General features: G+C 38.4%; 1 protein-coding gene across 13 annotated transcripts in view; it reads right to left on the reverse strand.

The window, feature by feature from the left end:
- Window positions 1–27,768, reverse strand: part of USP54 (ubiquitin specific peptidase 54) — a 96,931-nt gene that overhangs the window by 14,540 nt on the left and 54,623 nt on the right. For all 13 annotated transcript variants that reach the window (XR_005567318.1, XM_027719766.2, XM_039391462.1 and 10 more), the window contains 13 exons: window positions 23,006–23,140; window positions 21,767–21,880; window positions 21,525–21,607; window positions 19,018–19,123; window positions 15,585–15,731; window positions 14,099–14,248; window positions 12,682–12,850; window positions 9,400–9,570; window positions 5,272–5,403; window positions 4,583–4,963; window positions 3,272–3,506; window positions 2,319–2,458; window positions 1,111–1,284 (listed from right to left, as the gene is read on the reverse strand). Coding sequence is in view for 12 of the 13 variants with exons in the window: in XM_027719766.2 (XP_027575567.1) it covers window positions 1,111–1,284; window positions 2,319–2,458; window positions 3,272–3,506; window positions 4,583–4,963; window positions 5,272–5,403; window positions 9,400–9,570; window positions 12,682–12,850; window positions 14,099–14,248; window positions 15,585–15,731; window positions 19,018–19,123; window positions 21,525–21,607; window positions 21,767–21,880; window positions 23,006–23,140 (2,137 nt within the window). In the remaining variant the exon portion in view is untranslated. The remainder of the gene's footprint in view (window positions 1–1,110; window positions 1,285–2,318; window positions 2,459–3,271; window positions 3,507–4,582; window positions 4,964–5,271; window positions 5,404–9,399; window positions 9,571–12,681; window positions 12,851–14,098; window positions 14,249–15,584; window positions 15,732–19,017; window positions 19,124–21,524; window positions 21,608–21,766; window positions 21,881–23,005; window positions 23,141–27,768) is intronic.

The following is a 27,768-nucleotide window of genomic DNA, read 5'->3' on the forward strand; positions in this document are numbered from 1 at the left end:
CACAGTGCCATTTTGGCTGCTAAGCAGTTGGCATGGCTGTAGGCTGCAGAGCACAGTTGGAATTGTGTCCAGAGCTGGCAATGCTGCGGGCTGCCCCTCTCCTTCCTCTCTGTCACTGCATCAGCAAACCAGCACCTCAACTATTATCTACATCAGGTTGCTGCAAGCAGCATGGGGATGCCAGGAGGCCTGGCAACACAGGGGGCCACAGTGGGATTGCCCTGATCATGGAGTTGTTGGACCAGAGCCCAGGTGTTCACTACACCTTTCTTGGCTCTGCTGACCCACCAATGACCCCCATTTAAGTGCTCCAGCAGGCTTCGGGGTTCACTCTTCTCTGGGTCAGTGCACATTATCCCACTTCTCTCTGACTTGTCTTACTGGCTGATGGAGATTTAGGGCTAAAACAAAGGTACTACATGTGAATCCTGCCATGTTCCCTCTGCTGCTCTTCTGCTGCCATCTCCTGCCAGAAAGATGAGGAGTCATGAAAAGACAATCAAACTTAGTATTTGGCTTTTTTTTTAATTCTTAGAAGAGATACGTAACCTAAACCCAGCTCAGATTTTCAATTAGATCCAGCTTAAACCTGCCAGATTACTTGTTCCCACATCTGTGCTGTGGCTGCACAGCTGGGCAGTGAGAAAGACTGGAAAGTACAAGGGCAGGAACAAGCAGAATTGCTTAGGGCTGTAAAGCTACTAAAATCAATCAGAAACAAAACAGTGGTTTATATAAACAAGCTATGCTGTAGGTGGAGCTGAGATGCCTGAAAAGTACAAAAAGCCCTGCTCATTCCAAGACGCTGGTTAAAGCCTTATACCTAAATCTAGATATCAATACTATTAACAGCATGTGTCACTGTAAAAATGGAAAGATGCAAATATATTAAAAATACCTCTGCATTAGTTTTCTCATTTAAGAGAAAATTTGGTCAAAATACCAAACAGTTTTTTCACATCTCACAGGTTTGAAATGGATGGTATTTCACTAACTGAAGGTACAAAATTGTTATGGGGGATGGAGAGAGACACCCACACTTACAAGTTCAAAGGTTCAAAAAACTTCAGCACTACCATCTTGCAAAATATACTGCAGTCAAAACGTTACCCTGATTCTGCAGTTCATCTAGATCCATGAACCTGCTGGGACGGGGATTAAAGCCCATTGCTGCCTCCATTTCCTTTTCTTTTTTTCTGCGTAGTTCTTGCTCATGTGCTCTCCTTGCCACCTCCTCTTGCAATTCATCCAGTTCACTCTTTAAAGGAATAAACATCTCTCCACCTTCAAAATAAAAAAAAAACCACCCAAACCTTTTGATAGTTAAATCTCTTAAGAGTATCCCTTAAAAGACAAAGTATCAGTGGAGAATAAAATTAACATTAGAATATAACAGTCTGACAAAGACCACAGAACTGCAGATTGTAAATTTTGCTATGTTAAATTTTACTTTTAAAACTTCACCCAATACAGTATTGCTTCAAGCTCCCCTGAAGCACAGCCCACCTCTGGATTCCCTGACCCAAGAAAACAGCATATGGAACAGAGAGAAAAATCGGAAGAGATAACCCGAAACTGATGATGAAATTTTGAGGCTTCTTACTGTGCTTATAATTTGTAAATAATGCTATGTCAATCTAGCCAGATCACTAGCTTTTGAAAGTAAAATGGATTCAAAGTGAGATGTTTTTCACCTAACTGCATAAAGCAGATGAAAATGGGAAGAAAATAAAGCATATCAATATCCTACACAGCAGAAATCAATCAGTCATCATTCTCAGTTCAACTGTTACAGGTATTCAAAAAGTGTCTCCTCTCCTCCTTTTCCCTTCCCCAGATGTTCTCCAGAATAAAATATTTGCTCAGGATACAAAAGCAGACACATAAGCAGAATGCATATCTGCAGAAAAGCTCAGTCTTAGGCCCAAACATCTTGTAAATAAACAGTCACATTTCTGAGAGTTTTGAAATCTGTAGAGCTTCTTTTTAGGACTCTACTAAGTTATCATGAATTATGCTTGGGAGGCAGAATACTGAGTTACAAGAACGAACAGGAAAAAGAGCTTTGTTTTATCAGTTAAGTCAATACTCAAAAGAGATGCCAGAGCAACATGATCAAAGCAATATTCCAACAAAGTTTTTTGCAATCCCCTTTGGTAAATCTTATAAATTTTATCTTGTGAAACTGTGTTATGCTCCTCAATGTTTCTTTTTCCTTTCCTTATAACTTCACTGTGAAGATAAACACCTAGAAAGTAAAAAAACCAACTCCAATACAATTTACCTTGCATAACCACTCCTACTGAAGTGCATCTTACCATTCCCAATGGTGTGTGGGCTATTTGTCCAGCTCCCAATGGATGAAGCAGACTCCACTTCCAAGATGCTGCTACTGTGAGACTTTGGGATGTTACGCCAGGCAGGAACAAATGCACCTGCTCGCTTCATATGAACGTCCCTCCAAAAAGAGAGTCATTACAGGTTACCATGTTATTAATTTCTCCAGGAGAAATTTTATCTACCTTTTTCGTATCCACACATAAACATTTACTTGCACTTTAATTTAATTTTATAAGAAATCTACTATAAGAAAATCTAGGGAGAAGTAGAGAAAGAGGAGGTTAACAAGTAGGAGGACAATAATTCTATTCTCCTCCATAAGAGTATGCAATGTATATTAAAGCTGTGGTCTGAGAACTGTTCTCAACAGATTCTTATAGCTGCACATCTACTATTCTGGCCATAAACAGTGTCAAGTGTGTGGTTGCTTGAAGCTTCCTAAGTCAAGGAGAGACACACAGTGTGCTGCCTATTATTTTTACATGCAAATATTGCAAGTGTGTCTAAAAATGTCAAAGACTTTACATACAGATATTGAAAGTATGTCTAAAAACAAAGATTTCTTCACGAGACTTGAATTCTCATTTTTTACAAGGCTTCTATGAAGCAATGGTTTAACTGAAACAAAAAGGACTATGAGCTACTCAAAGGACAAGCACAGAGTTTTATATTTTAATGGAGTTTTTAAACCTTAGACTAAGGGCACAACTATTTCAGATGCATCATTTTAGACAACATTTCTCACTCAATTTGCTCTTTTCCTTCTCACTAGCAGTAAGCTATCAATATACTGACAAGAAAAGGTTCCCATTTCCCTACTATTTCTCCCCTGCCCCAATAAAGGTGTTTTACAAGCTAGGAGTAGCGTTTTGAAAAATGTTCTGTGTAGAAATCGAGACTTCAATCATTCATAAGGTTTGTTGAAATCTACCTGTGGGTGCTTGAGCTCTCAGACAAGGGCATGTCCAGGCTAACGGGGCTGTTGCTGTTGCGCTCACTGCTTTCGTAGCCGGACTCCATCCTCTGGATGAGATGAGGATGTTGATCCACCATATGGTGCTGGGTGCCCCGGCCCAGCACACCACGCTTGTATCTCACATTGGACTGGCTTGACCTTGTTTCGTGAACAGCATGTTCCTTCACCTCATTCTCAGTAAGTTCTTTACCTGTCAAGGCAAAACCATATAGCTTGGTACTGCAAGCTTCAATACCAGCAAAACACCCATACACGTTAGCTTCTCAACTATGGCTAAACCAGAAGCACCATCCTTAATTTAGTGTAAAATTCACAGTATTAAGCAGAAAAAAACCCCAATACTTTCGCAGCATTCCTAGCAATATTAAGAATAATCTGTTAAACAAATTTAGTTTTGAATCTTCCCCCTTTTGTATAACTTACCATATTGCCCCCAAGGTAACAATCAAGTCTGGAAAGAAAATCCTTTCCTCCCCATAATATTTTGTATTTGTAAAAGATAATTTTACAGTATACCCAACTGTATTTCCAGTACTCTGTCATATCTACTTCAGATGCTCTATTTTTTACATTGTTTATTTTATCATTTATGATTTGTTGAGGCTTATATAACATCAGTTCAGAGAGGACAGGAAATTTCTTCTTGGTTTGCTTTTTTTTAAATTCTTTCTTACATATTTCAGTCTTTCCACTTGATTCTTGTCTGCTTTCCTTCCTTCCATGAAGCTGTGTTCTCTTCCCCTTCACCTTCCCTATACATATTCCTTTATGCTTCCCAATTCTTTTTAACCTCCAAAGCCAAAGCTGAGGACAAAGTCTCTATGTACAAGTTGATAGTTTCTGTGGTGTAGAACAGTCACAGATAAATCATCACTGGCTGCCAACTCTTATCCTCACAACAAGAACGCTACACTGATATACACAAGGTACTTTCTGCACCACACTCTGAGCCATCATGTAAAAATACCATGATGAACCAGAGGGAAAAAACAGACCAAGACAAAAGGACACTCTGGATGAACTTCCAGATACTTAGCAGTATAGCCCTGTGTCTGTTTAAGCAGGGTAGGTGACTATGCTTCCCTTATTATTTCCTTACACAAGGAATGTAACACACAGAAGTCAAACAGAAGTGTCACACATGCAATATGAATACCCACACAGAAACCAGCCTTCACAGACACGACTCACCACTGACCTAAATTCCATGTTCAGAATTTCACCTTCCACGGACTCTGAAATAAATCTTTCTTCTCAAACTCTTACCTGCTTCTTCAGAGAAGGGGCTAAGCTGAGTGTAGCCACAATGTTTCCTCTTGTCTTTACTGAAGATGCTGTCTATATTCAGAGACTCTCTTTTGGGTCTCCAGGTTGGCCGGTACCTGCTAGACAAACTGGATTTAGACTCGCTACTGGTACTCTCCACTTCCCAGTCTCGAGAGTGCACAGGGAGGCTTTTCAAGGGTCGTGTTTCTGCCTGATCCGCAATACTCCCTCCACGAGGGGAATTCTGGGCGGTTTGAGAAATCTGCTGTGGTCTGCTGTGGATCATATTGCTCACTGTCTCTTTAAATTCCCTCAGCCTGCTGGTGCTGCTGGATGGTTTGGGGGCAGTTCTGGGGGCTTGTTTCTCCTTCAAGGTTTCTCCTGCAGTTTATAGAGACAGCAAAAGCCACAAAAATAACTTCAGTTAAACGAGCAGACCTACTTGCAGCATCTTCATGAAGACTTTGAAAAGTGCAATCCAAACCAACAAAATAATAGAAAAACAACAATCCCCAATCAAACAAATGAAACAAAATAGAACCAAACAACCAAAAAGCAAATACAGGACTAAATACAGACAAAGACAGAAGAAACAAGGAGGGAAATGAGCAAAATGCATGCACACACTGAGGATCTTAAAAACATTCAGAAAGAGATACTGATATTTGAAATAAAGTAACATCTCTTGCCTTCACTATGGTATCCTGATGACTGAGCCTCATCTCCTTTTCGCCGAGACCGGCTAGAACTCCTCTTGCGGTCTGCTAGCGAGCTCTTTTTGGAAACATGCCTCTGATTGCACTCACTGTCAGTCAAGTGGCCTGGAAGGACAGAAGAATGCAGCAGAGATGACAAGAGCCTTCAGATCAGGTGCTCACTGTGCTAAGAGCAGCAGGACTCTATTGCTCCTCAGGAGCTGCAGACACTCCAATGCTAACTGGCAAGTCTGGATAAGTTTTTGTATCCATAAGTTTTTGGTTTTGTCTTGGGGAGTATGTTCCATTTTTTAAGATCATAAAAGAGCAATAGAGCCCCTCCAAGGACTCTGGTTAATGACACTTATCCACAGGGAAAGGAAAAGGTTGACTCTGCCTTGTCTTCTAACAGTCTAAGGACACCACTTTCTTGCTTTCAGTTTTAATGACCATGAACGTGAAACTCCTGAGGACAGCTTACTTGACATTACTCTGTTAAACAAGGACTCAAACACACGAACGAGCTACCATCTAATAATAAATCACTGCACATCATCAGCTGTTCTACACTAACTATCCAACTACACTCTCTTTGCCTGTAGCAAACACTAAGTAATCTGAGTCAGATTAGTCTACAGTGAAGAAGCCTCACTTGGCTCTCAAGGGCTAAGCCAGCTAATTCACATCTGCCACAAGCTAAGAGCACACACACAAACCATGAACATGGACCAGCTGACACACAACCACATTCCCTTACTACAGTTTATGTGTCTGAATGCCAGTATTTTCTCTTGCACACAATTTACTAATTTACTCTCCATTTCCTCACATGAAATGTGAATTAAGAGTATTGGACATCACAAGTTTTCTGTATTGCCTTTTCTGAATTTTATGGTTCTCACACATTCACAGTCCTAAACCTGCAAGCACAGACACACGCATGGCTTTACTCACGTGAGTAGTCCCAAGCAGAGATGCAGGATAAGAAGGGAATTTATGAATAAGCTACAAAGACTTTTCTCTAGCTTTTATATCACAAACTTTCCCCTTGCATAGGATGATAGGAAAGGAAAATCCCTACTGCCGGATAGTGGAGTAACAACCCCCAGACTACACTCACAGCTGGCTCTCCTGAGCCTTCTCCCTTCTCTAGAGATTAACATAAAAATCAGTAACATTTAAAGCAGATTTTACACGTAAAATTGTACCTTCAACAGTTAAAAAAACCAATTCACTACAACTACAATTGCTACAAAGATACTACAACAAATGAGTAAGAAGGAATTCAAACAACAAAAAGCAAGGTACAAAAGGCTTGCTTTTCTATTCGTTTGCCAAGTGGAGAGTGATTTTGTGGCCAAATTCTTTAGAAACAAGCAGATTATAAAAAAAAAAAAAAGAAATTAAGGAAGTAAAAGAAATGTTGGCAGTGAAGGGAGAAATGTGTAGCATTTAGGTGACTGAACACAAGACTGTGCTTTGGATAAATTTATTTTTCCCTTCACAGTATGGACTGTCACACACCTTTCAGGGACTGCAAGAACAGCATTATACCTTGCAGTGTCTCCTCTCAAGACAGAAGAGGTTTATGTTTCACTTCAGCATGCATAATTTCTCTACTTAAACAACTCAACCTGATAGGGGTTGCTTGGTTAGCATCCTTCAACTACCATAATAGAAATTATTTGACAAAATTTAGTGCTACTAGAACTAATTTAGGATTTGCACAGACTACTTCGAGTCCAGCTTAGCCTTGTAGAATGAAGGCTGCTAGTTTCGCATTAATATTTTCTCCTCCTTTTAAAAACTGCAAATTTTGTCCCTTTGTCATCAGACATTTAATAGCCATGGGGAAGAGGCCAAGAATCAGAAGTCTGCAGAACACAGGCTTCGTTGTCTTTACTTGGACACTCTGAAACAAAAACTAAATCCAACATAATGCATGAATATAAGAATTAAAATCCCAAGGATATTAGCTAACACTTTACACTCACTTTTTAAAATTCACTAACAAGCTTAAAAGGTGTCTCTTGCTCAATGTATCACTCAAACACCTCATCCTCCAGAGCTGGGATGGCTTTATAAGCAAACAGTGATATTTAGAGGAAAAGTTTGTTTTGGTAGGAGTTGTGTGCACGTGTCTAAGAGTATATTAAAGAAGAAAATGAAATCAAATGGGTTAAGACAGAGCACCCCCTACTCCCTCCCCCTGAAATCTCAGTTGCATGAATAGGGCAGCCAGAATACGCACATTTTTCTCAGCAGCACAGGTTGGTAGGAGCAAACAGAGGGCTTATGCAGCCACTCTTCTGCCCCATTCTGAAGTGCCCAGGAGCCTGAGGTCATACGACCCAATGGTGGTCCTTCCCCGGAGGATGGTGTGGGATAGGGTCCATAATTTTCTGGGCTGGAGTAGTGGGTAAATGGCCATTAAATGAAGAATCCTGCTCTTGCCCAGAACGATTCAGTTGACAGGTCAAATGTGGATGGCTTCTTTATAGCCCCACGGATCAGCATTTGATGACTGAGCAGTTGTATGAGTTGGCACACTGACTTTTTTGGAAAGGTTTTGGGTAGGTAAAAAAAGAGGGGAAATGCCCAGACAAGTGGCTAGCTAAGGGGACAGGCTGACTATAGCTAAGGCTGAATCAGGGAAGATAAGGACAACCGAATTTAGGTGGAGAGACAGGCTAAGCTGAAGGGAATAACACAGGATAGAATCAACAGGAGAAGAAAGAAAAAGAAAAGGACAAAGTCACTAAAAATGACAGAACAAAAGGTTACATGCTGAACTTCATGCTTACATGTTTGCGACCATCCCCCTTAACTCTCCTTTTCTGCTGACTTCTGCATGGCAAGTTTTGCAGGGAGGAACCTAATCCAATAAATCTGTGCCATTTTTGCAGACTTATTTAAAAAATATGCCACAAGCATTTTCCATTTTGTCTTCGTTCTCTGAAGATAAACATACACTTTGCTTCCTCATCACTCAAATTCTGCTCCAACTTTCTCTCCTTTCTCACACCCTACCTAAGACTATGATTGGTACCTAAGTATTTGCTAAAACATTAGAAGGACTGTTGGTCTGTCTTAATCTGTGTGTTACAGTTACTTGGACCTCTGATGAAGAATCAAAGAATGCTAAATAAAATAAGTTTGAAATATTTTTTTCAGGTTTTGACATACCATAGATCATTTCAAATGAACCAATTATGCATGCAAAAGAGCAACAATTTTGCAACTAAAAGGAGAAAGCAGAATTATAGCTTTGACACTCTGGTGTAACTGACGGCTGCTGATTCAACTCTCATGTCTTAGAAAATCTATTAAAGGTGCAACAAAATAGCTTTTCAAACTGACTTAGCAGATCCTATTTCTGATGATCGAAGTCTGACCTTAACTTACGCCCTACGTTTTCAGAAGTGGTGTTAGAAGCTACTGTATGCAGACACAGGCTGACTAGGGTCATTGGCCATGAATAACAGAGGAGATCTAAGCCTTCAGACTTCCAGTTAACCTGTTTTCAACTAAAGTGTTCAGGCAGACTGTTCAGCTGCCCAAAGGAACATATACACAGATTGCCTTCTCATTGCCTATTCCAATTTAACTTTCCTTACATGGCACAGGAGGAAATTAACTTATGCTCCTCCCTGGTGCAGTAAATCCTACCAACACTCACTTACACACAGTCCTCAGTGCCCAAGTATGACAGATTCTGCTGATGAAAGAGCCTTTCCCAGATAGCTGCAACTCCTGAAATGAAGTAACTGCCTGCAGATAAGGAGCACACACAGAACTTACCAAACCCTACAATGGCACTGTACAGACTCCAACTCACAGAATTATGTAACAAAGAGAGCAGACTGTATTGTGGTTAACAGAAAAACAAACCTGTAAAGGCCTGTCTGGCTAGATACAAGTCTACAAAAGCCAACAAGACCTTTAAATCACGTGCTTTTTTGGTGAATGCCAACAGTTCGTTACAAATATCAAAAACATTTACAATACTAAACACTGTTCACTATTCTCTTATAGGTTGTATATATATTTCTTTTTTTTCCACTGGAATCCACTGCATTTATCTAATGACAACGATCACAGAGATGTAATGGCATCTGCTACCTGTGTCCCTGCTGCTTTGTGAAGCTGCATCATTCTCCACATTGTAGATGACTGTCCCCTGGGAGTCAGAGGAGAAGTGACTGACCACAGACTCATGGTGTGCCTGTTTATAAGGATAGCTGTCTGTAGAGGAATCTGTCCTGGTATCACTCGAGATGGAAGCTTCTCTCCCTGGGAAAGGAAGGAATGTCAAATTTCAATATTTTTCAGCTCTTACAGAAGTCAAGAAAGGCTAAAAAGAGAAAACAGAGGCAACTACACAAGAAGTTAATGGAAAAACACAATACCGAGCATACAAACTCAGATTCAAGGACACCAGAGCTTATGGGAAAGGTCCTCTCCTTTTGAAGTTGTGAGAGAGTGTCAGTCTTTCTGCAAACCCTCATTTCTTTCTCTTTGATAACTTCAAATTTATCAAATCCTTTTAATACGCAAAATTAAACTACATCCATTGGACTGAAAGTACATATTAGTACCAGACAGAAATTATTGTTCGTTAAGTTTCAACACTGTCAAGTGCCATTACAATATGAAATACACTTCTTCAGGGGAAGTCAAAAAATCGGTCAAATACAAAGTGTTGATATGAATAACAAGAACGTCACAAGTTATAATAATTAACATGTTTCATCTATTATGAATCAAAAGTTTATACAGTTAAAAACTTTATATTGAAAGAGTATTATTTAAAGCAAAGTAACCTATTCCTTCTCAAGAAACTAGCATTGATCCTACTGTAAAGAATAAAGCATCATGATTTAACTTCAGTACAGTAATTCCTGAAGTCACTAAAAGAGGAGGAAAAGACAACCTTCTCCCACCACTTTCAGTACATAAAAGTAAAAAAGTTCAAACAGTTTGAAGACTGCTGGCCATTTTACATATGTGATGCATATACTCTTTAATATACCATATATTTGTTTCATACTTGTTTCTCAGTGGAGAAATTGAAGAAGAAAAAAATTAAAGGAGGAAGTAATTCTTATGTTTAAATGCAAACATTCAGCCTGAGGGCACTTCACACTTTTGGTGAGAACAAGTCCTGTAGCAGATGTCCTACTTAAAGATGCTTTAGAACTTCTGAAGTCAGAAACTTCCCCCCACCTCCTTACTGGTTAAAACCTTGTTGTTCTAAAGAAATACAGAATACAGTTGTTAACAGAGATGACAGTAATAGAAAGAGGGGTGAATGTAGGCAACAGAAATCAGCGCTGTGGAACTGAGAACTAGAAAACTATTTGCATCCTGAAGTCCTTATTCAACAGGAAATGAAAAACATGAAGTGGAGCTGTTTGCACTCAGCTGCACAACATTTTGTACCAGCATCTTCTGACAATCTTTCCTCCATAATTTGCAGGATTAAATCTTGATGTGATTAGATACATTTATCAGATGCCACTGACACAAGCTCAGGTACAATATAGTGATCAACAACTTAAGAAGAAGCAATCTCTTAGTTAATGAATTATGGGCTGTGGACATCTGGTAACACTGAAGAATCCAAAGGCAGCTGTAATTACACTTAAGAGACAAAAAGGCCATTCTTTAAAAGGTATATTAAAGTAGAAAAGTCTGGCTATCAACAAGCCTAGAAAATAATTCACTTCAATGTGACAGGAAAACATACAGGGTAAGAATTCTTCTGGCACTTCAACCTACAATATCTCACAAATTCTCTCAACTACTTGGTATCAATGCTGAACACCACAGACTGCAAGAGTAAGCCTTGAGGACTCACCAAGTGTTTTTGAAATGAAAGAGCAGGTTACTCACTAGAGCCTTCTGATTTTTATCTGAAAGGAAACACCTTTTCACAGATGTATTTTTTTGTATTCAGCTTCCTGAAGTCATTTTAAAACACAATATTAGATACTGCAGAGAAAACAAGCAGAAGAGTTATCTATGTATTTCCTGGAGGTCAGCAAGGCAAATTCACAGCTGAAGCTTGCAGAAGTGCTAACAACTGATACAAAGCACTAAAAGCTCTCCTCCAGACTTTTTTTCTTTTTTGGAACAGGAAGACAGGTTTGTAAATTGCAAGGCATCTTGTCAAGTGAGAAGGTCATCTTGCTGGTGTTTCTATTTGTATTATCTTAAGAGGTGTTTGAGATTTGTTTCATTACTAGTAGATTGTCAACACATAAATAAGAAGATAGTAGATGTTCACTACAGATTCACTGGCCAGGAAGCATAAAGTTAGCAATTAGCCAGGAAAACCACAAAATGTTATTGGAATTACAGCTGTATAAGTGGGCTAAAATCCTGGAAGAAAGGTTGTGATTTTGGTCTCACCTTGCTGCTCTTGGCAACTTATAAACCCATCTGTAACTGAGGATATTCTCTGTTTCAATTTTTGCATGTTTATGATCTTGCAAAATCATTACAATATAACATACAACCAGGTTTTGTTTTCATCCTGTCTGTATTAAAATTGAATATCTTTCTCAGAATTTACTTATTCATCTTTATATGAGGCCTCAATCCCTAACAGCGTGACTAAATGTCCGAAATTATCTAGAACATCAACAAACTAACAACCTGTTCAGACTACTACTGGTATCTTGAGCAGACCAAGTTCTAACCTCTGAAGCTACACATCTATAGCTGTAGATCTTTTTTGACACAAAACAGACGAGGAGACATGAAGTAGTAAACATGACCTATGGGCATAAGCATTTGCCAATCTCTTCCCTTTCAGTTTCCCCACATCCATTCATTCTTGAAATGCTTTCTCTGAATAAAAAACAAACCAATTGGCTCAAGATTAGCTGCAGCAATTCTATTTTTAAAAAAATGGTACTTCTTCCCCTTCCAAAATCCCTTCACCATCCTACAAAAGGACTCACTTATGATGTTTCCTCAATATTTCTTTTCCCTAAGTTCCCCCCAGAGCTTAATGCTGCAGCTTCCTTTAATTTTTGGTGTTCTTGCATCTCTGGTCTCATTCCCTCCCTGTTAAAACTGCTGATGAATTTATACACTCAATCAGTGAAGTCACTTGTTATTGTTCTGCCCTACATCCATACCAGGTCCTTCCCTTTTTTTTTTTTTCCCCAGTTCCTTTCTCCACACTTTTTTGGAAAAGATTACTAACCAAACAATCAGTGGAGTCTTGGACCAAGCAAGGTCAAAGATGAAACACTAGAAATCCTCTTCAGAATTCCTGATCAGCTTTGACAAGCAATAAGGACCGCTGCTAACAGTAACACTCAAAAGAAGAGAAACTTTTCACACGCAGCATTGCAGCGTAAAGGTACAAGGCACACAGCCCAGATTGCTTACCAGAGTCTTCACTGTCATAGCAAGTCCTGCTATATTGCTGTAAATCCACCTGAGGGGGCAAGTCTTGTGTTGACACTGGAGTTCCTCTTGGATCTGCATAGAGCAGCAGCAAAGGCTGATAGTGACCCTTAATGCACTTTGTCACAACATCTTTCCATTTTGGACCAATCTGAATTGACAAAAACAACAACAACAAAAAAAAAACCAAGAAAGGTTTTCTGTCATTATTTTCTATAATAATTTCTCTTTTTCCCCCTCATAATTCTTTCAGAGTTTGATTTTCTACTGACATTGTTTAACTCCTTCTATAGCCAGCACTGACACGGACTCACCAAGAAAGCTTTTGAACCAATCTAACTAAAATCAAGGTATTCAACATCTTATGTCTAAACAAATTACTATACAACTACAAAAATAATGCTTTCCTTTCTTTTTTTTTTCATAAGAAACATTTTTTCATCCTCTGAGACGTTCAAACTTTTCATCAGCAGAAAAGAATTTGTTAACAAACAAAATGAACAACAAAAGACAGCAGGACAGTAAATTCAAGTCAAAGCTAAATACTTCACTGTGTGAATATTTCTGCAAGCATTGACAGGCCAGGCAGTAATTCATGTAGTTATACTAATCTCAAACATCTTCCTGATGTACTAATACAAGTTTCACCTGATACACTGAATATCTCTTTCAACACATTTGCTCCATACATGTGTATTCTACAAAAGCACTGCAGTACCTATCCTTGGCAAAGTTTTCCTGCAGAGAAGTATGACTGAACAAATGCATTAGAGTTTTTTCCCTATGAGACTGTGCTTGGCATGACTACAGAAGAAAATTTTCCTCTCTCATCTTTGTGGTTCCATGACTAGAAGGGAAAAAGGAGAGTGGTGTGAAATAATGCCAAACAAACTAATGGGCTACAATAACAGCATGCCAACATCCCAGCACTGGTATCTTTAATGTCAAGGACCTCATGCTTGGTGAAAAGGTTAAAAAAAAAGCACTAACAGCAGAAGCGGAAAATTTGTTGTTGGCAGCAAGCACTAGGGAAGACTGGCATGTAGATACTCCAGCAAAGAGTCCAAAAGCAGGCCCTAAATAGCTATACTGCTTGTCAGCAGGGGAAAGAAATGTATGTTAGCTGCGTGCATAAGCAAACTGTAGGTTTTTAAACAACAGCATAAAACCAAGACTGGCAGCCAACAGAACAGAACTAAGAATAGGGTTTCTGAGATTTCTGGTATGCTTTTTTTGAGCATACTTCACCTTGCTGAGAAAAAAGGAGCAACAAATTTATGGATTCTGAGCGGAAAACCAGGGAAAAAAATTCTCAAAATCTGTAGAAAACAGTATGGATCTACATGCAAGTAAATTCCTAACATATTATTTATTATTTTCCTAAACTTTTTTTCCTCACCTCTTTGACATGAGCATCATCGAAGTACATCCACTTGCGGATTTTAGTTTGGAAGAAGAAGGTTGAATAGTGTTTTCCATAGTAACAGATCATTCCCACCAAATACAGCTCTGAGTGTTTTGCTCTGTCATCAGTTACTCTGAAGAAGAGCTTCAAGAACAGAGGTAAGAAAAATGAAAGGAGAAATTAATAAAATGCCCAGAATTTTACGTAACTGCTTTATGTTAAAACATCTCAAAGTACTATAGAGAGGTGTCAGTTTTTACTTCAAAAGACAGGGAAAACAAGGCTATAAGTAAGTAATCAAGCAATATTCAAGCAAACACGGAGAGGTAGACCAGAAACAGACTCCGACCAACTCAGCAGATGCTCATGAATTGAGTAAGACTTGGAGTCTGTGGTTGTACTTAAAGACATTTGCAACAATGGTATAATACCTTTTTCAGGATTTGGAGTGTGGTTCTATTTCAAAAATTTGTATTCTCTGTGTCATGCTTGCTGATTATTTCAAATCCTGTTTAGAACATTCATTCCTCTTTGTAGAAACAAAGCAGTTTGGATGGTAAACAGCTGGCATTTATTCTGACTTAGGCAGGGACCAATTTATGACACCAGTACATAAAAGATGAACTGCAGACATTAGTAGGTCAAAAGAATTCAGCAAACAGAAAAAAATCTTTTCTATTTAATTGAATTTTATTAATTTAAAAATGCACAGGTCTCATTTTTTTTTTGTGCCTTACTGATTCATCATGCAAGGACCACACTGTTTCATAACGACATTTCCATCAATTCACACTGATTTTGGTATACTGTGTACTGGTCAATGCATTTTTTTTATTATGTGTGTGTGTGTATATATGTATTATTTTATGTTCTATCTCAATGCTACAATAAGATACAGCTACAATGTGGTATACCAGTAATTCAACTCTAAAGCACCAGCCAATGCAGAATAAGTGAATCCTCCAGGTGACAAACCTCTAGATCCTATTTAATTCAGTCTGTCATTCAATCACACAGTGCCAGCCACCATCTCTCAGAGACTGCTCAGTTACAAGTAACTTTTAAGTGTTATGACCATGCATTTCAAAGAAAAGAGCAGCTAAAGTTAAAAAAAAACAACAAAAACCAAACACCACCAACTACATTTTGTCTTCAAAAGAACTAGAAATAAACTTCTGTTCTTCAAAATGAAAGCCCACATATGTATTTTCATAGAAATAGCACAACCCTGATCCAAAATTTCCTTTCACTTCAAAACATTTTTACATTTTCAGACACTTCAGAAACTCAAGAACATACAGTTCACAGGTTTTCTAAGGCATTCAGAAACAAGTCAGATCCTTGGTTCTGCCCTCTATTTCTCTACTTATGGACAATGAAAAGGTAAAGGTGAAGACTTTATATTTTTCTCAATTTTCTGCTATAGCCCACCATGAGAAAGACTGTCTTTGTAGGTAGTGCCAAAATACAGAAAACTCACATCTCCCAGTTTAAGGCAAGTTCCCAGACTGTGAATCACATCCTCAGCCAGATCAGAGTGGTCTGAGTCCCAAACCAAACCGATGGTGATGATCTGTGGAGAGTTCATCAGCACACGACGAATACGGATCTTTTCCCCACAGTTACTCTGAGGATATAAATAAAACGAAACACTGAACATAATCCTTATCTTATTACAGTGTTAGGACAAGGCACTAAGAAGTGTGAGTTTCAGATGTACAGCTTCTGGAGAGGTGGTGGTGAAACACAGCAGATATAATATGCTCAGTGTCCAGGTATGAGCTACTCATGTCACAGATGAGGTGTGCTATCAAGGCTATCTGGCACTCACAAGCTTTCAGGTGAACACTGATGATTCTTACTCATACTACTGGTAATGATTAAAACATATAGCACAAAAATGAGCTTATTTAAAAAAAGATAAGCAAATATACATGAAAGATTCTAATAACATTCTTAGGAACTGGAGGGAAAGCTCACTTTCTTTTGACAAGAATCTCAGACTGAAAATTGCATTTACAGAGACCCATGCTTTATATGACAGTGTCAGAAAAGCTTTCAAGGTGCTGCTTTGCTGTTAAAATTGAGTGGTTCTACAGGGTACCTCAAGCATTCCATTCTTAGACAGGATAATTAAGTCAGTACTGATATAAATATGAGAAGAGCAGCTGGGAGATCAAGAGGTGCTTTACCAACCCATAGGAGTTCTGCATTTCTTATTTCCTTTTCTCTTCCTATTTTTTACTTTTTAAATAACTACCAGTGTTTATTGAGTGGCCACTCTCCCCTCACTCCTAACCATTATCTCCTTTTTTTTTAGGGGGCGGGGGGGAGAGTGAGGGGGAAGTGGGGAGGACGACACAACGGAGGGGGGATATGATGAAAACTATGCCAAAGTCCCTTTGCAATGTTCACTTTTCCCCTGAGGCGGGTCACAAAGGTACCTCTGTAATATTCCAGGAAAAAAAAAAAAAAATTCATAGCAAGAATAGTCTCTCTTGTCTACAGAGACCAATTTCACAACTGGATATAATAATTTCTGACACTGCAACCAGGGAAGAGATCACAAAGTGTCTCTTCCCCACAGTAATCTAGAAAATTAACCAGAATTTCAGTCCCAATCATCAATGGGAGACAAAAATGAAAAATTAAAAAAATAGAAAGAAAATGTAGAGGACCGTGATGTTTAAATGTAGGTAAGACGTTTTCATATTAAGATGACCTTATTATTTGAGAACACACGCAGGATCACTCTTGAGGAAAAAAGGCAACGCAGAAAGAACCGTATATTGCAGAATACACCATCTAAGGAATCTTTCTGCTGTGCCTTTTGCAATCGGATATGTCTGTCTCGTATCGGCCTCATAAGCCACCAGCGTGCCTGCAGCAAACGCGGATAGAGCCTTCCCAGATCTTCGTTCGCGAAGCCCAGCCATGATGATGAAGACGTTTTCATATTAAGATGACCTTATTAACACATATTTTGCAAGGGTCATTCAAAGTATGAGCAATCCTGTGAATTACCTCACAACAAATATATCTTACTCTCCAATTGTCTTCTGTGCTTCAGCTAGCTAACAAAAGCACTTTCAGCATGACAGGAGGAACATGGCATCCTGAAAAAAACTTCTCTTGCGTGGCTTTGAGGCCACCCTTAGCTAAGACTCAATAGAAAAATTTCCTGAGTATAAAAAGAAAGCAGCAGCAAATATTGGTAAGCAATTTTATTCAACTGATTATTTCACAGTTTGCCCAGACCAAGAATGTATTTCTATTAAGTTTCCCATGCTCTAGTGATAAAATAGCTGGACTAATATTAATCTTTTAAATGACAATACAATATCTTAATTTCTTTTCTTTGAATCAGTGAGCAACTATTTGCCAATATTAAAAAAAAAAAAAGAAAAATGTTTCAATGGAGACTAAAAGTGAAGGCTTCAGAGTTATAAATTGGGATGGGGGATGGTAAAAAGTGGAAATACTTAACATTGCCACCAGGGAACAGGCACACAAGCCATTCCTGTTAAAGTCTGTATTGCTTCACTGCTAACAGTAGCGTTACATGAAGCAGCAATTACGCAGCTGTTTCCTGCCCTACCTATTAATCAGTATGAAAAAAAAGTTTGACGATAACTCTTTTTGCATGCTTATCCAAAGTCCTGGATCTGAACATATTCAAATTAAAAGGCAGAACAAGATATTAAGCTCTTGCTTTAGAAATCTAGCTTTTATGATATATATAAAACCCAAGCATTTGATATATATAAGAAAAACTTTTATTTTTCTTAACTGATACACAGATTTGATTCACCTGAATTTGGCCAGACTTTCACTGCATAGCAGAATGAAGGTTTTTAGGCATAGCAGCCTGTGACTATTCACTGGACACATAAAGCAAATGTTTTTACATAGTTAAACATCAGTCAGCACTCAGGACAACTACAGCCTATCCCTTCTAGTCAGTAACTCCCACACCGTGGATACCAAACCTCACTCAGAAAAACAAACCAATACTCCTTCAGATTTTTTGTCAGGCTTCCTGCCTTTGGATTAGCTCTTGCAGATATACTGTATAGCCTGTAAGCCCTTCACTGTCAGGATATTCTCTAGCAGTGGGAAGTCCTTTTCTCTTTCCCTTCAATCAACATTATGGCTGCATGCTGCAGGTACAGCAGTTTGGTCAACAGTTCAATTTATTCCAACTGAGAGGTAGTAAAGAAGGTGAGGGGAAGCTCATCCAGGCAAAACAACTCCAACAACTTGTACAGATGATTACAGTGACTGGTACAAAAGTTCTGCTATCTGTGCCCAAGCACGGTACTGCTGAAAATATTTTGAAAGAAATAAGTACTTTTCTCATGCTATTATTTACAGATGAAGTACACTGCCCTCAATAGAAATAATCACTAGAGAACATGGATGAACTTTGGTGGAACACTGTTCTAAAAAGCCTAGCTAACCAAAACCACTGCCAACATATAGAAATCTCCTGTACAAGACATGGCCTCCAAATTCTTTGTCATTCCCATTCCTTTAGGTAAGATCCAAGAACTTTCACCATAGGATGAAAACAGCATTATTGCAGCTTCATGTATTGCTAGTCTTGGAGGCCTCACCAACTCTCAACTCTAGGTGCTTCTAGCAGCAACACAGGCTTGAACAGGAAGGAATTTCATGGCCATACCCGGGAGCAATGTAAGCATTTCCCGATTATTTGTTCTCATCATGTTTTTTCGTGGTTTCTAACTCTGAGAAACATTCATTTTTAGTTTCCACCCAAACACGACATCTATTCCTGTTTTCAATACTTGTGTCCAGTCAAAGAAGCACCCATCATCAGTAATTTTCCCCTTCCTTCATTGAATGACTGTGAGGTACTGAATTCAAACCCAAAGAAAAGTAAGGATACTCACTGGACAGTTCCGCAGGTCTCCCATAGTGCTGGCGTTCTGCAGTAGCTCTCCAAACATATCTGGAGTTGGTTTCTCTCGCCTCTCCAGCATACAAATAGCTTGATTGCTTCAGTAAAGAGAAAACACGAAAAACAAAAGTTTAACAATGAAATAAAACAAACCCATATTAAGCCAGTATATGTTTCACTTACATTTCGTTAAAAGTTAAGAACCTTAAAATACACAACACTTTTTATATTTAACACTGCAGTACAGAAAAAACATACAGTGTGAATTACATCATCTTCCCTTATAATACTGCATAAAGAAAACAAGTACAACTCAAAACAGAAACAGATCATTGTTTGGCTTAAAATTTATATCTTAAAAGCAAACTTTAGCATTTTGATAAATACTTGATTTCCAAATGAAATATTTGTTTCAAAATGCTTCCCTTCAACAATCACAGTCGTAGTAAAATAACACAGTAAAGCACACCCTTAATCACAAAACTGCAAACAAAAAATAGCAAAGTACCCAAATTATTTTACTGTCCAAGTTGAAAGAAAGATGGTAATATGTACACAATACTAGTGCTCAAAGCATGTTTAAGCTTAAAATGGTTTCAGTGGTAAATAAACATGCTACTATGTATGGCTGCTTTTAAAATAATGCGACAATTTTTATTGTGATACTTCATATATTTTTATATAAAATCCTGAATACCACTTACATAATTATTTTTCCATTTTTCTAGTAAATAATATTCTGATATAAAGTGTCTTCTGGAACTTAATGGAAAACTACAGCTCGATAGAACAGCAGGCAGCAGCCACAAGGGGGAATGCTTTACAGTATCCCTGGTACACTGGTGAAGTGGTAGCTTTTAATAGATCTGCACTAGAAGAACGACTGGCGGTTTTCATGACAATTTTTTCAGGCTCTGTAACTACAGGTCTCACATGCCAGATAAGAAACAAAGTTCTAATCCCAATAAAAATTTTAAGAAAAAAAACCAAATAACAGACTCCTGCCTTGACCGTATTTAAGCAACTTTTAACTGAGAAACTACCTATTAAAAGAAGACTTCTCTCCTCTAGTATTAATTCAAACAATCTGCTATAGAGCCACAGCTATTGCTCTGTGCACCATCTCCTTTAATGAAAGGTCACAGTGACCAGGGCACTTCCCAATAACTAGAAAAAACAAGAGCTATATATCCGTCCAAGAAAGAAGATTTGAAGAACTACAGGCTGGTCAGTCTCACTCCATCACCTGAAGTAATGACAGACCAAATCAATCCCCTTGGAAATCAAGCATATGTAGGACAAGAAGGTGAGTAGAGCAGCCAGCATGGATTTACCAAGGGCAAACCATGTCTGACCTATTTGATTATCTTCTATCATATGATGGGTTATGTTGAGGAGGTGAGAGCAGTTAATATCACTTGGTCTCTAGCGAGGTTTCCAAGTCATCTACAGCATTCTTGAGGCCAAACTGGGAGATGTGGACTGCACAGGTAGAATACAATGCAGGGGAAAACCTAACTGGACCTTTAAGCTCAGAGGATCAAAACAAACAGCAGATAGTTAAGAGTTGTGTTCCTCAGGGTTAATACTGAGGCTGAAGCTATTTAACATTTTCATTAACAACCTGGATGATGAACTGAAATACACCCACACCAAGTCTACACATGACACTAAACTGGATGGAGAAGTCAATATCCAGATAGGAGTGCTGCCATCCAGAAGGATCTTGACAGGTTTGAGAAAAGAGGTGACAGGAACCTCATGAAATTCAGTCAAGAAGAATACAAAGTCTTACACCTTGGACAGAGCACACTCAGTGGAGCAGTACTGCCTGGGCACCCAGTGGCTGAGGAGCAACACTACAGAAAGTTGTAGACAAGCTGAACATAAACAAGACCCTTCACAGAGGCAAACAGAGAAAGGACAAGAGGCAGAAGACACAGAAAAGGAAATTCTCACTGGATATAAGGAAAAAAAGCTCCACACTGAGTTCCTAAGAACTGGAACAAGCAGCCCAGAGAAGTAATAGAATTTTTGTCCTTTAAACCCTTCCAAAATTCAGCTGCACAAAACCCCAACCAGCCTGATTTAGCTTTGAAGTCAGTCTTGCTCTGAACAGGAGGATGGAGTAGATGTCCGAAGGTCCTTTTCAACATAATTTTTTATTTTTTAATTTTTTTATCTGTTTTCTTAAATCACCTGCTCACATATTAAGGTCCTTCAAAACGTACATGAGTCCTTCCCACTCCAGTTATTAAGATTCAGGATCATAAACAAGCAGACACACTGATTCATGCCTAAATTGCTGTCTTCTGCCTCATTAAATCCTCATGTTCTTTATCAGAATTATCAAAGCTCCACGAACTTTGAACAAATCATGTTCTGCACATTTGATCTTGTGATCATAAAGGTTAAACTGCAATACTAGTATGGATAAAAAAGAAAAAAAGAAAGGAAAAGAAAAAAAAATAGAAGTTCCTTGTGAAAAACTCAACTCACCAGAGTGAGGTTGTGGAAATATAATGTACCATCTGGATGAAAGGTAATGGGTCAGAGGTGGCACCACAGCTGGTACAAACACACTAAGGAGAAAGAAAATATAATACATTGACAAGATTAAACAGGTATTTCTGTAGCAATACTTCTGTTTGTATATCTTTTTACCAGGGCAATGCATGGTTTAGGAATGTAAATACGAAACTTGAGAACTGGTGATTGGTACTAAGCACATATCACCTCACCTGTTCAAATAAAGTCATAGCAAACTTCTGGTGGGAAACACAATGTGGTGCAGTGCAAATATCTTCCTTTGTCTCATCTGCAATGTGGAAGTGAATTCGCATTAACAGGTTTTCCTAGCCAAAGAAGAAAAGGCAAAAAAAGCATTAGATAATTTCAAATGCAGACAAAAAAGTTAAGATATAAATTACAAGAGCATGTCAGATGCAATAATGTTTCAAGTGTTATTTACAAAAACAGAAGGCTCCTGCAAATTTGTGAAAGTTGCCTCAAAACCAAAGAAATTTATATTTCTTTGATATTAAAAAAATGGCCTCCACTTCTAATTTGAAATATTATGTCAGGTTTATTTTATTTACTAGCACTGCTGAAGATTCTGTTGATGATTCTTCTGTCCACTTCTCAAGCATCAATGGATTTGATCAAATGTAACAGGCAGAGCAGCTTTGCAGTTTTAAAATCACTGGATTCACACTAACTTCTTCTCATCAATACAAAGTAACTCAAATCAACTTCTACATTCCACGAGGGCTTTGAAATATGGCACAAAATCTACATTCTATCAAAAAGGGGGAGAACTAATAAATGAAGAGACAGACTAAATTCTGTATGAAACAAAAGCACTGAATGTTTGCTAGACATTGTTTCATGCAACTCTATCTGTTTTAAAGTTCTCAGGGGGTCTTCTCTCCTTCCACAGTTGCCAACATTAACCTGTGGGTACCATAAGTTTACTGACATCTCTTCCAGCAGCACACTTTTCACTATCACTATTGGCTACTTGGATGGTTTGTAGGCCTGCAATAAACAGGTCAAGATTAATTATTAGGCAAAACAGCTCTGACCTTGTACAATTTGGCTTGAACAGTTTTCCTGTGAAAACATGATTTCAGAATAACTGGCAAACAAAATGTCCTTTCACCCTTTTGAGGTGATCCTTAAAACTAGAATCCTGGATCATCCTTGCAGTGCAATTTTTTTTTACAATTCATATCTAAGATACACTTGAGAGTGCAAGCAAAAGTAACTGTAAAAATGGTTAACACTGGTATTTCCATTCCCAAATCATTAGCTTAGGGATCTCTTAGGGACTTTTCCCGGCCACACATGCAAACCCTTTTGCAATCTGGGGAAAGGAGGAACGGAGGAGAAAAAAAATAAAGGGGGGGGGGGCAGAAGGAAAGATTGTGTAGCATGGGGCCACATCTGTGCCTGTCAAACCATCTTTGAGTTATACTCACAAAACATTCAGCAGCATCATCCATGATGCCCAGCTGGAAGCGTTGCTCATCCTGAAATGTCTTTGCAAGAGCAGTACGCAGGGCATCAGAAGGCAGCACCTTCTCACTGCTACACTGAAATTGGTTGAAGATACCCTAGTAAAAACCCAAAAAGACAGTTAAGCTACTGTATTTTCAAAATATGACTCAAGTTATCTGAAAACAAACAGCAAACATTTAACTTGCTTTGATCCAGGAACACACTTGTATTGTACATGGACTACAGGACAAAATCCTAAAAGTTCCTCCTTTGAAATCATATGCACCTTTGTGTATTTTTTCCTTTCCCTTCACATATCCAAGAAAGGGTGGGGAGCTTAGGAGTAAATTTCCCTCACTGTCAATCCCACTTGGATCTTCCTCCAAATCTGATTCCTGAAGCAAATACAATGAATGCTAAAACTTCCTCACTTTTATTCCTGTTTCTCCTTTTTCAATTAACTTTCTCACTTCAGCTCAGAAACTTTCTTCTTACACATGCCACCTTCTTTTCTCTCTTAAGCAATTCTTTCCAAACACCTTAGCCCTTAAACAGCAACAACTTGTTACTTGCACGCTTTAAGGAATTTACCTTCCATAAATCCAAGTGGATAACAATTAGATGATTTTTGTGTCAGTGTGCTGGAGGGAAAATGCACAAAGCAAATAGGAAAAACAGTTCCTGTGTAGAGCCAGCTCTTCACTTGCTGCCATAAACCTGCATTTTCATAACTTACACATCACCTGGGTAACCATTTGCAAGGATGAGCAGTTCTATAAAGACACATTATTGTCTAAAGTGCAGGTTATATGTGTGAAAGTTCAGTATATATTCCCAACTTATTAAAACCTCACATTTATTTTGTGTGTGTGAAATATCCAAAACATCTTCTGAAGTTATTTAATTTTCACTGTGCCCTTCCTACAAAAACAGGAACAGAATTCTGTATGCAAGATCCTCAGTTTCAGTAAAAAACTTCTACCCTTATTTTCATATAGGGCCACTTGGTCTCTACACCACTCTTCCACCTTCTACCTAATTTCATATGACAAGCAACCTTCCTCATCAGTGTCAATCTCAAAATTCTGCTTGTCCTTTCCTATAAAACTTTCCTCACGATTTCTCAGAAGATCGTGGAAAACCTCAATTCTTACTGCAAGAGGGAAAAAAGAATAACAGATAACCTTCAATTGTGCACCAGCTGGCTTTCCTGCCTTCTAAACTCAGTAAAACAAGGAGAAAATCAAACTGGTTTGTCTGTTTAGTTTTCTTTCAAATCTACACCAATCAGCAGTGAGTCACGATTCATGTATCACTTCCTCCTGTAATCACAGAAAGCTTCTCTCCAGCATACTTAGAACCTCTATTATTCGGAAATAACCTGAATATTTTTCTCCTTTAACTATTCTTACTTTCCTCATAAGGAAATGAGAAAGTAAAGTGGGAAAGGGTTTGTCAAATGGTACAATTTTGTCTGCTTTAAGCTGGAAGAGAGCAGAACACAGCTGTCACTGCACAGCCAGCACACAACCTCTGCGCCCCTGCCATTTCTGCCTGTAGGAATGGAACAATTTATAGTGCTGACATATTATCTAAGATAGATGTAAAATGCCCATCTCTCTTTACTGCTACTTTTATTTTGGTAGTCCTCATGGTGCTCATTCATGGGTGAGGGCCCACTGTGCTGAAGTTCAGAGCCCTTCTAAAATTGCCTTTATTAGAATATCAAATAATCATTAGAAAAGTGGTAATGAAGAGAAATATGTGAGGCAATAAGTCTCATACTTCATGAATCACAGACAATACCTCTCCTCAGTTACCTTTTCTATATATGTATATAAAAACTGAAAGAATTACAAAGTCTCTGCACTTAAACTCAATCGCCATTTCTGTCACTCTGATAACTGAGCAAGTTTCATGTTTCATTAGTGAATTTTCTCATTTCAGTGAAGAAAAAAAAAAAAAAGCAGTGAGACATAACTCCATCCTGCTTCAGCACTTCCCATTAAATAATTTACAAGCACTTGAAAACATTCATGGTTGTGCTTTGGAAATGTGTTTATTCTGGTTATCATCAATCTCACTTCATAGATCTGGAAACCAAGACACTTGCCTAGCAACTGGTCCACAACCTCACTGCCAGGAACTGATGGATGGGACCTGATCTGCTTCAATGAAAGCCCTGAAATGGCTCTGCAATCCTGGGGAGTGAGAATCAATGCAGGCTCTAAACTAGGTAAAAGGAAAGGAAGCAAGCAACCCAAAACTCTCTTTCAAATTTCATCTTTAAAGAAACAGTGTATTTTCCATGGAACAAAAACCAATTCAATAACATTAAAGAATTCTGTGAAGAATGCAAAAATCAAGAAGTAAGAGATCCCAGTACTATATGGAAGAATGCTTCCTCAAACTTGTAATGACATAGCATACAATGGTATAGTTTAATTTAGATTACAAGAAAAAAAAAGTCTTAAAACCAGCGAGTAATTGTGCATTTGAATCTAATAAAGATCAAATCTTATCATGTCATTGCACAGTGCAGTTTACAGCATGATGGAACACAGTACTCATAGGAAGTCCCAAAAGCACCTCTAATGGAGTCAAAAACACTTTGAACACACAGGGCAGTTTGGTTTTCCTCGAGTTTTGGTCTGGGATTTTGGGGATTTTTTTAGGGGGGCAATTGGGTTCCTTCTCCTTTATTTTTCAAGACAGGTTCTTTGCTTCCCTTCAGAACAGGTCTTTCTTGTCTCTCAGCCTTAGATGGACAGGTGTGGCATTTCCTGCAGTTTCATCATTTAACATTATCTAAGTCAGATCTCTCTCCTTAATTTAAGGTCTTGCCTTGAGTGATGCTGTTAATCTCTAAAACATTTGTTCCATATACAGGTATGAAAAAAGCCAGCTGGGTGCAGACCAGGAAAGCACTGCTGATTCTGCCCCAGGAGCTCTCATGACACCTTTCCTCCCAGTGCTTCTGGAACATAATGAGAACTCTATATACAAAACATTCAAACTTCGTTCTCTTTAAAAACTTCTTCAACTGAAATTGAATATGGTGAAAATCCCACCAGTGTATTCACTTCACTGATGATCCCCCTCAATGGCTACATTCCAACACAAATGAGCATATCCCTTACAGTGGCAACAGTATGAATGGACACTTAAAAGTTTCATTTAACCAGTTGTCAATAATTAAAAATCAAGGATGTTGAACAAAAAAAGAATTAGTTTAACAAATTACTAATATTGTATTAATAGCAGTACTTTGCTTTCTACACTGAGGACATGTTCTTGGCATGTTGGTAACTCTACAAGCCAAGACAGAGAACGGTATGAGCAAGATATTTTTCAGATAGAAAGAATATCTTCCTGTTACACTGCATTCCTAAGGTATATATAAAAAAGAAGCCCATTTCCCTTCACATCCCCTTCCCTACACATCTTCAAAGGTCTGGAAAGGGTGGCAGAGACAACAAAATTAGGATGTGCAAGCATTCCTTAAGACCAATACATTCCCTAAGTCCATCTCGTTGCATACATTGATACAAATGATCACAAACCATGTTGTTCTCCACGCAGTTTAGAGACTAAGGATAACAAATATTTTTTGAAGTAATTCATGGGATTGACATGAGTTCTTTGTAATTCTTTTAAATTTTAAAGATTTGAAAGTTGCAATATCTGTGAATCCTCCCATAGGCTATATGATCTGCTCCCAATTACCTTTTAACAGTGTTTGGAATCAATCTCCTCCCTAGGAAAGAAGTATTCCATTTATTTGGGGTAAATTGACATCTGCAGTGTACAACTAACCATACCAATTAAAAAAACCAAACTTGATATACATGCACATGTGACTTTTTAATCAAGCATGCAGAAGTAGGCTGACATAAGAATAAACTGATAGCTGAAGACAACAAGCAACAGCTACTGAATCAGATCAGTGTTCGTGCACTGTGAATTTGAGCTGTGTCCTTGGCAGCTTTCTGAGAACTAATTATTCCCTTCCAGCATTATGCAGAAGTTTCTTCTGGATGGGGATATCACTGCAGCTCTAGTGGTGTGGTATTTCTTTCAAAAAACAAAACATGTTCTCCCCCAAATGCCTTAGTATTCCCTACATTAATAGTTTCCACCTTTTAGCAAAAGCTACAAATATTAACACGCCCAATCCTCATCCTTCTCTCACTGCTCAGCATGTCAATATTATTCTTGCTGTCACTCAACTGTTTCTTGTTTTTGGTTTGTGAGGGGGTTGTTTTTATAAGTTTTTTAAAACTTTCCATTTCAACAGCATGCCCTTCTTGATTCAATTCAGTGGACCATTTTTCTTGCTAATAGCACCTAATCTCTCCTTCAGAACATAACACTCTCCTGATGAAGCCTCTTACTCAGCACCACAACCTGTTTCAATAAAAATTCTGGCTGCTAAAAATCACTTTTCTCCCATTCAAACACATCAGCCTCCACCCACAGTATTTCCACTAGCTCACATTTCTTCCCCACATTTCCTCAAGTTATATTCACCTTCAAGGTTGCAATAAATTCTAGCTCTGTTTGGGTTTGTGTCTTTGGATCTCCTCCCAAGCCTCCAAGTCTGTAACAATCAATTTAGATTTCCATTTAGTCTTTTCTTTTAGAGCCTCTTCCATTTGTAGTTACACTGTATCCTGAACATTAACATCAGGCCCCAATACACACTGTCAAGTCAGGCACCCCTGGCTACTACCAAAATCAAGTA

The sequence above is a fragment of the Pipra filicauda genome, unplaced genomic scaffold (genome assembly GCF_003945595.2).
Source record: "Pipra filicauda isolate LSUMZ 115617 unplaced genomic scaffold, ASM394559v2 scaffold96_size2947999_pilon, whole genome shotgun sequence".
Taxonomy (NCBI): domain Eukaryota; kingdom Metazoa; phylum Chordata; class Aves; order Passeriformes; family Pipridae; genus Pipra; species Pipra filicauda.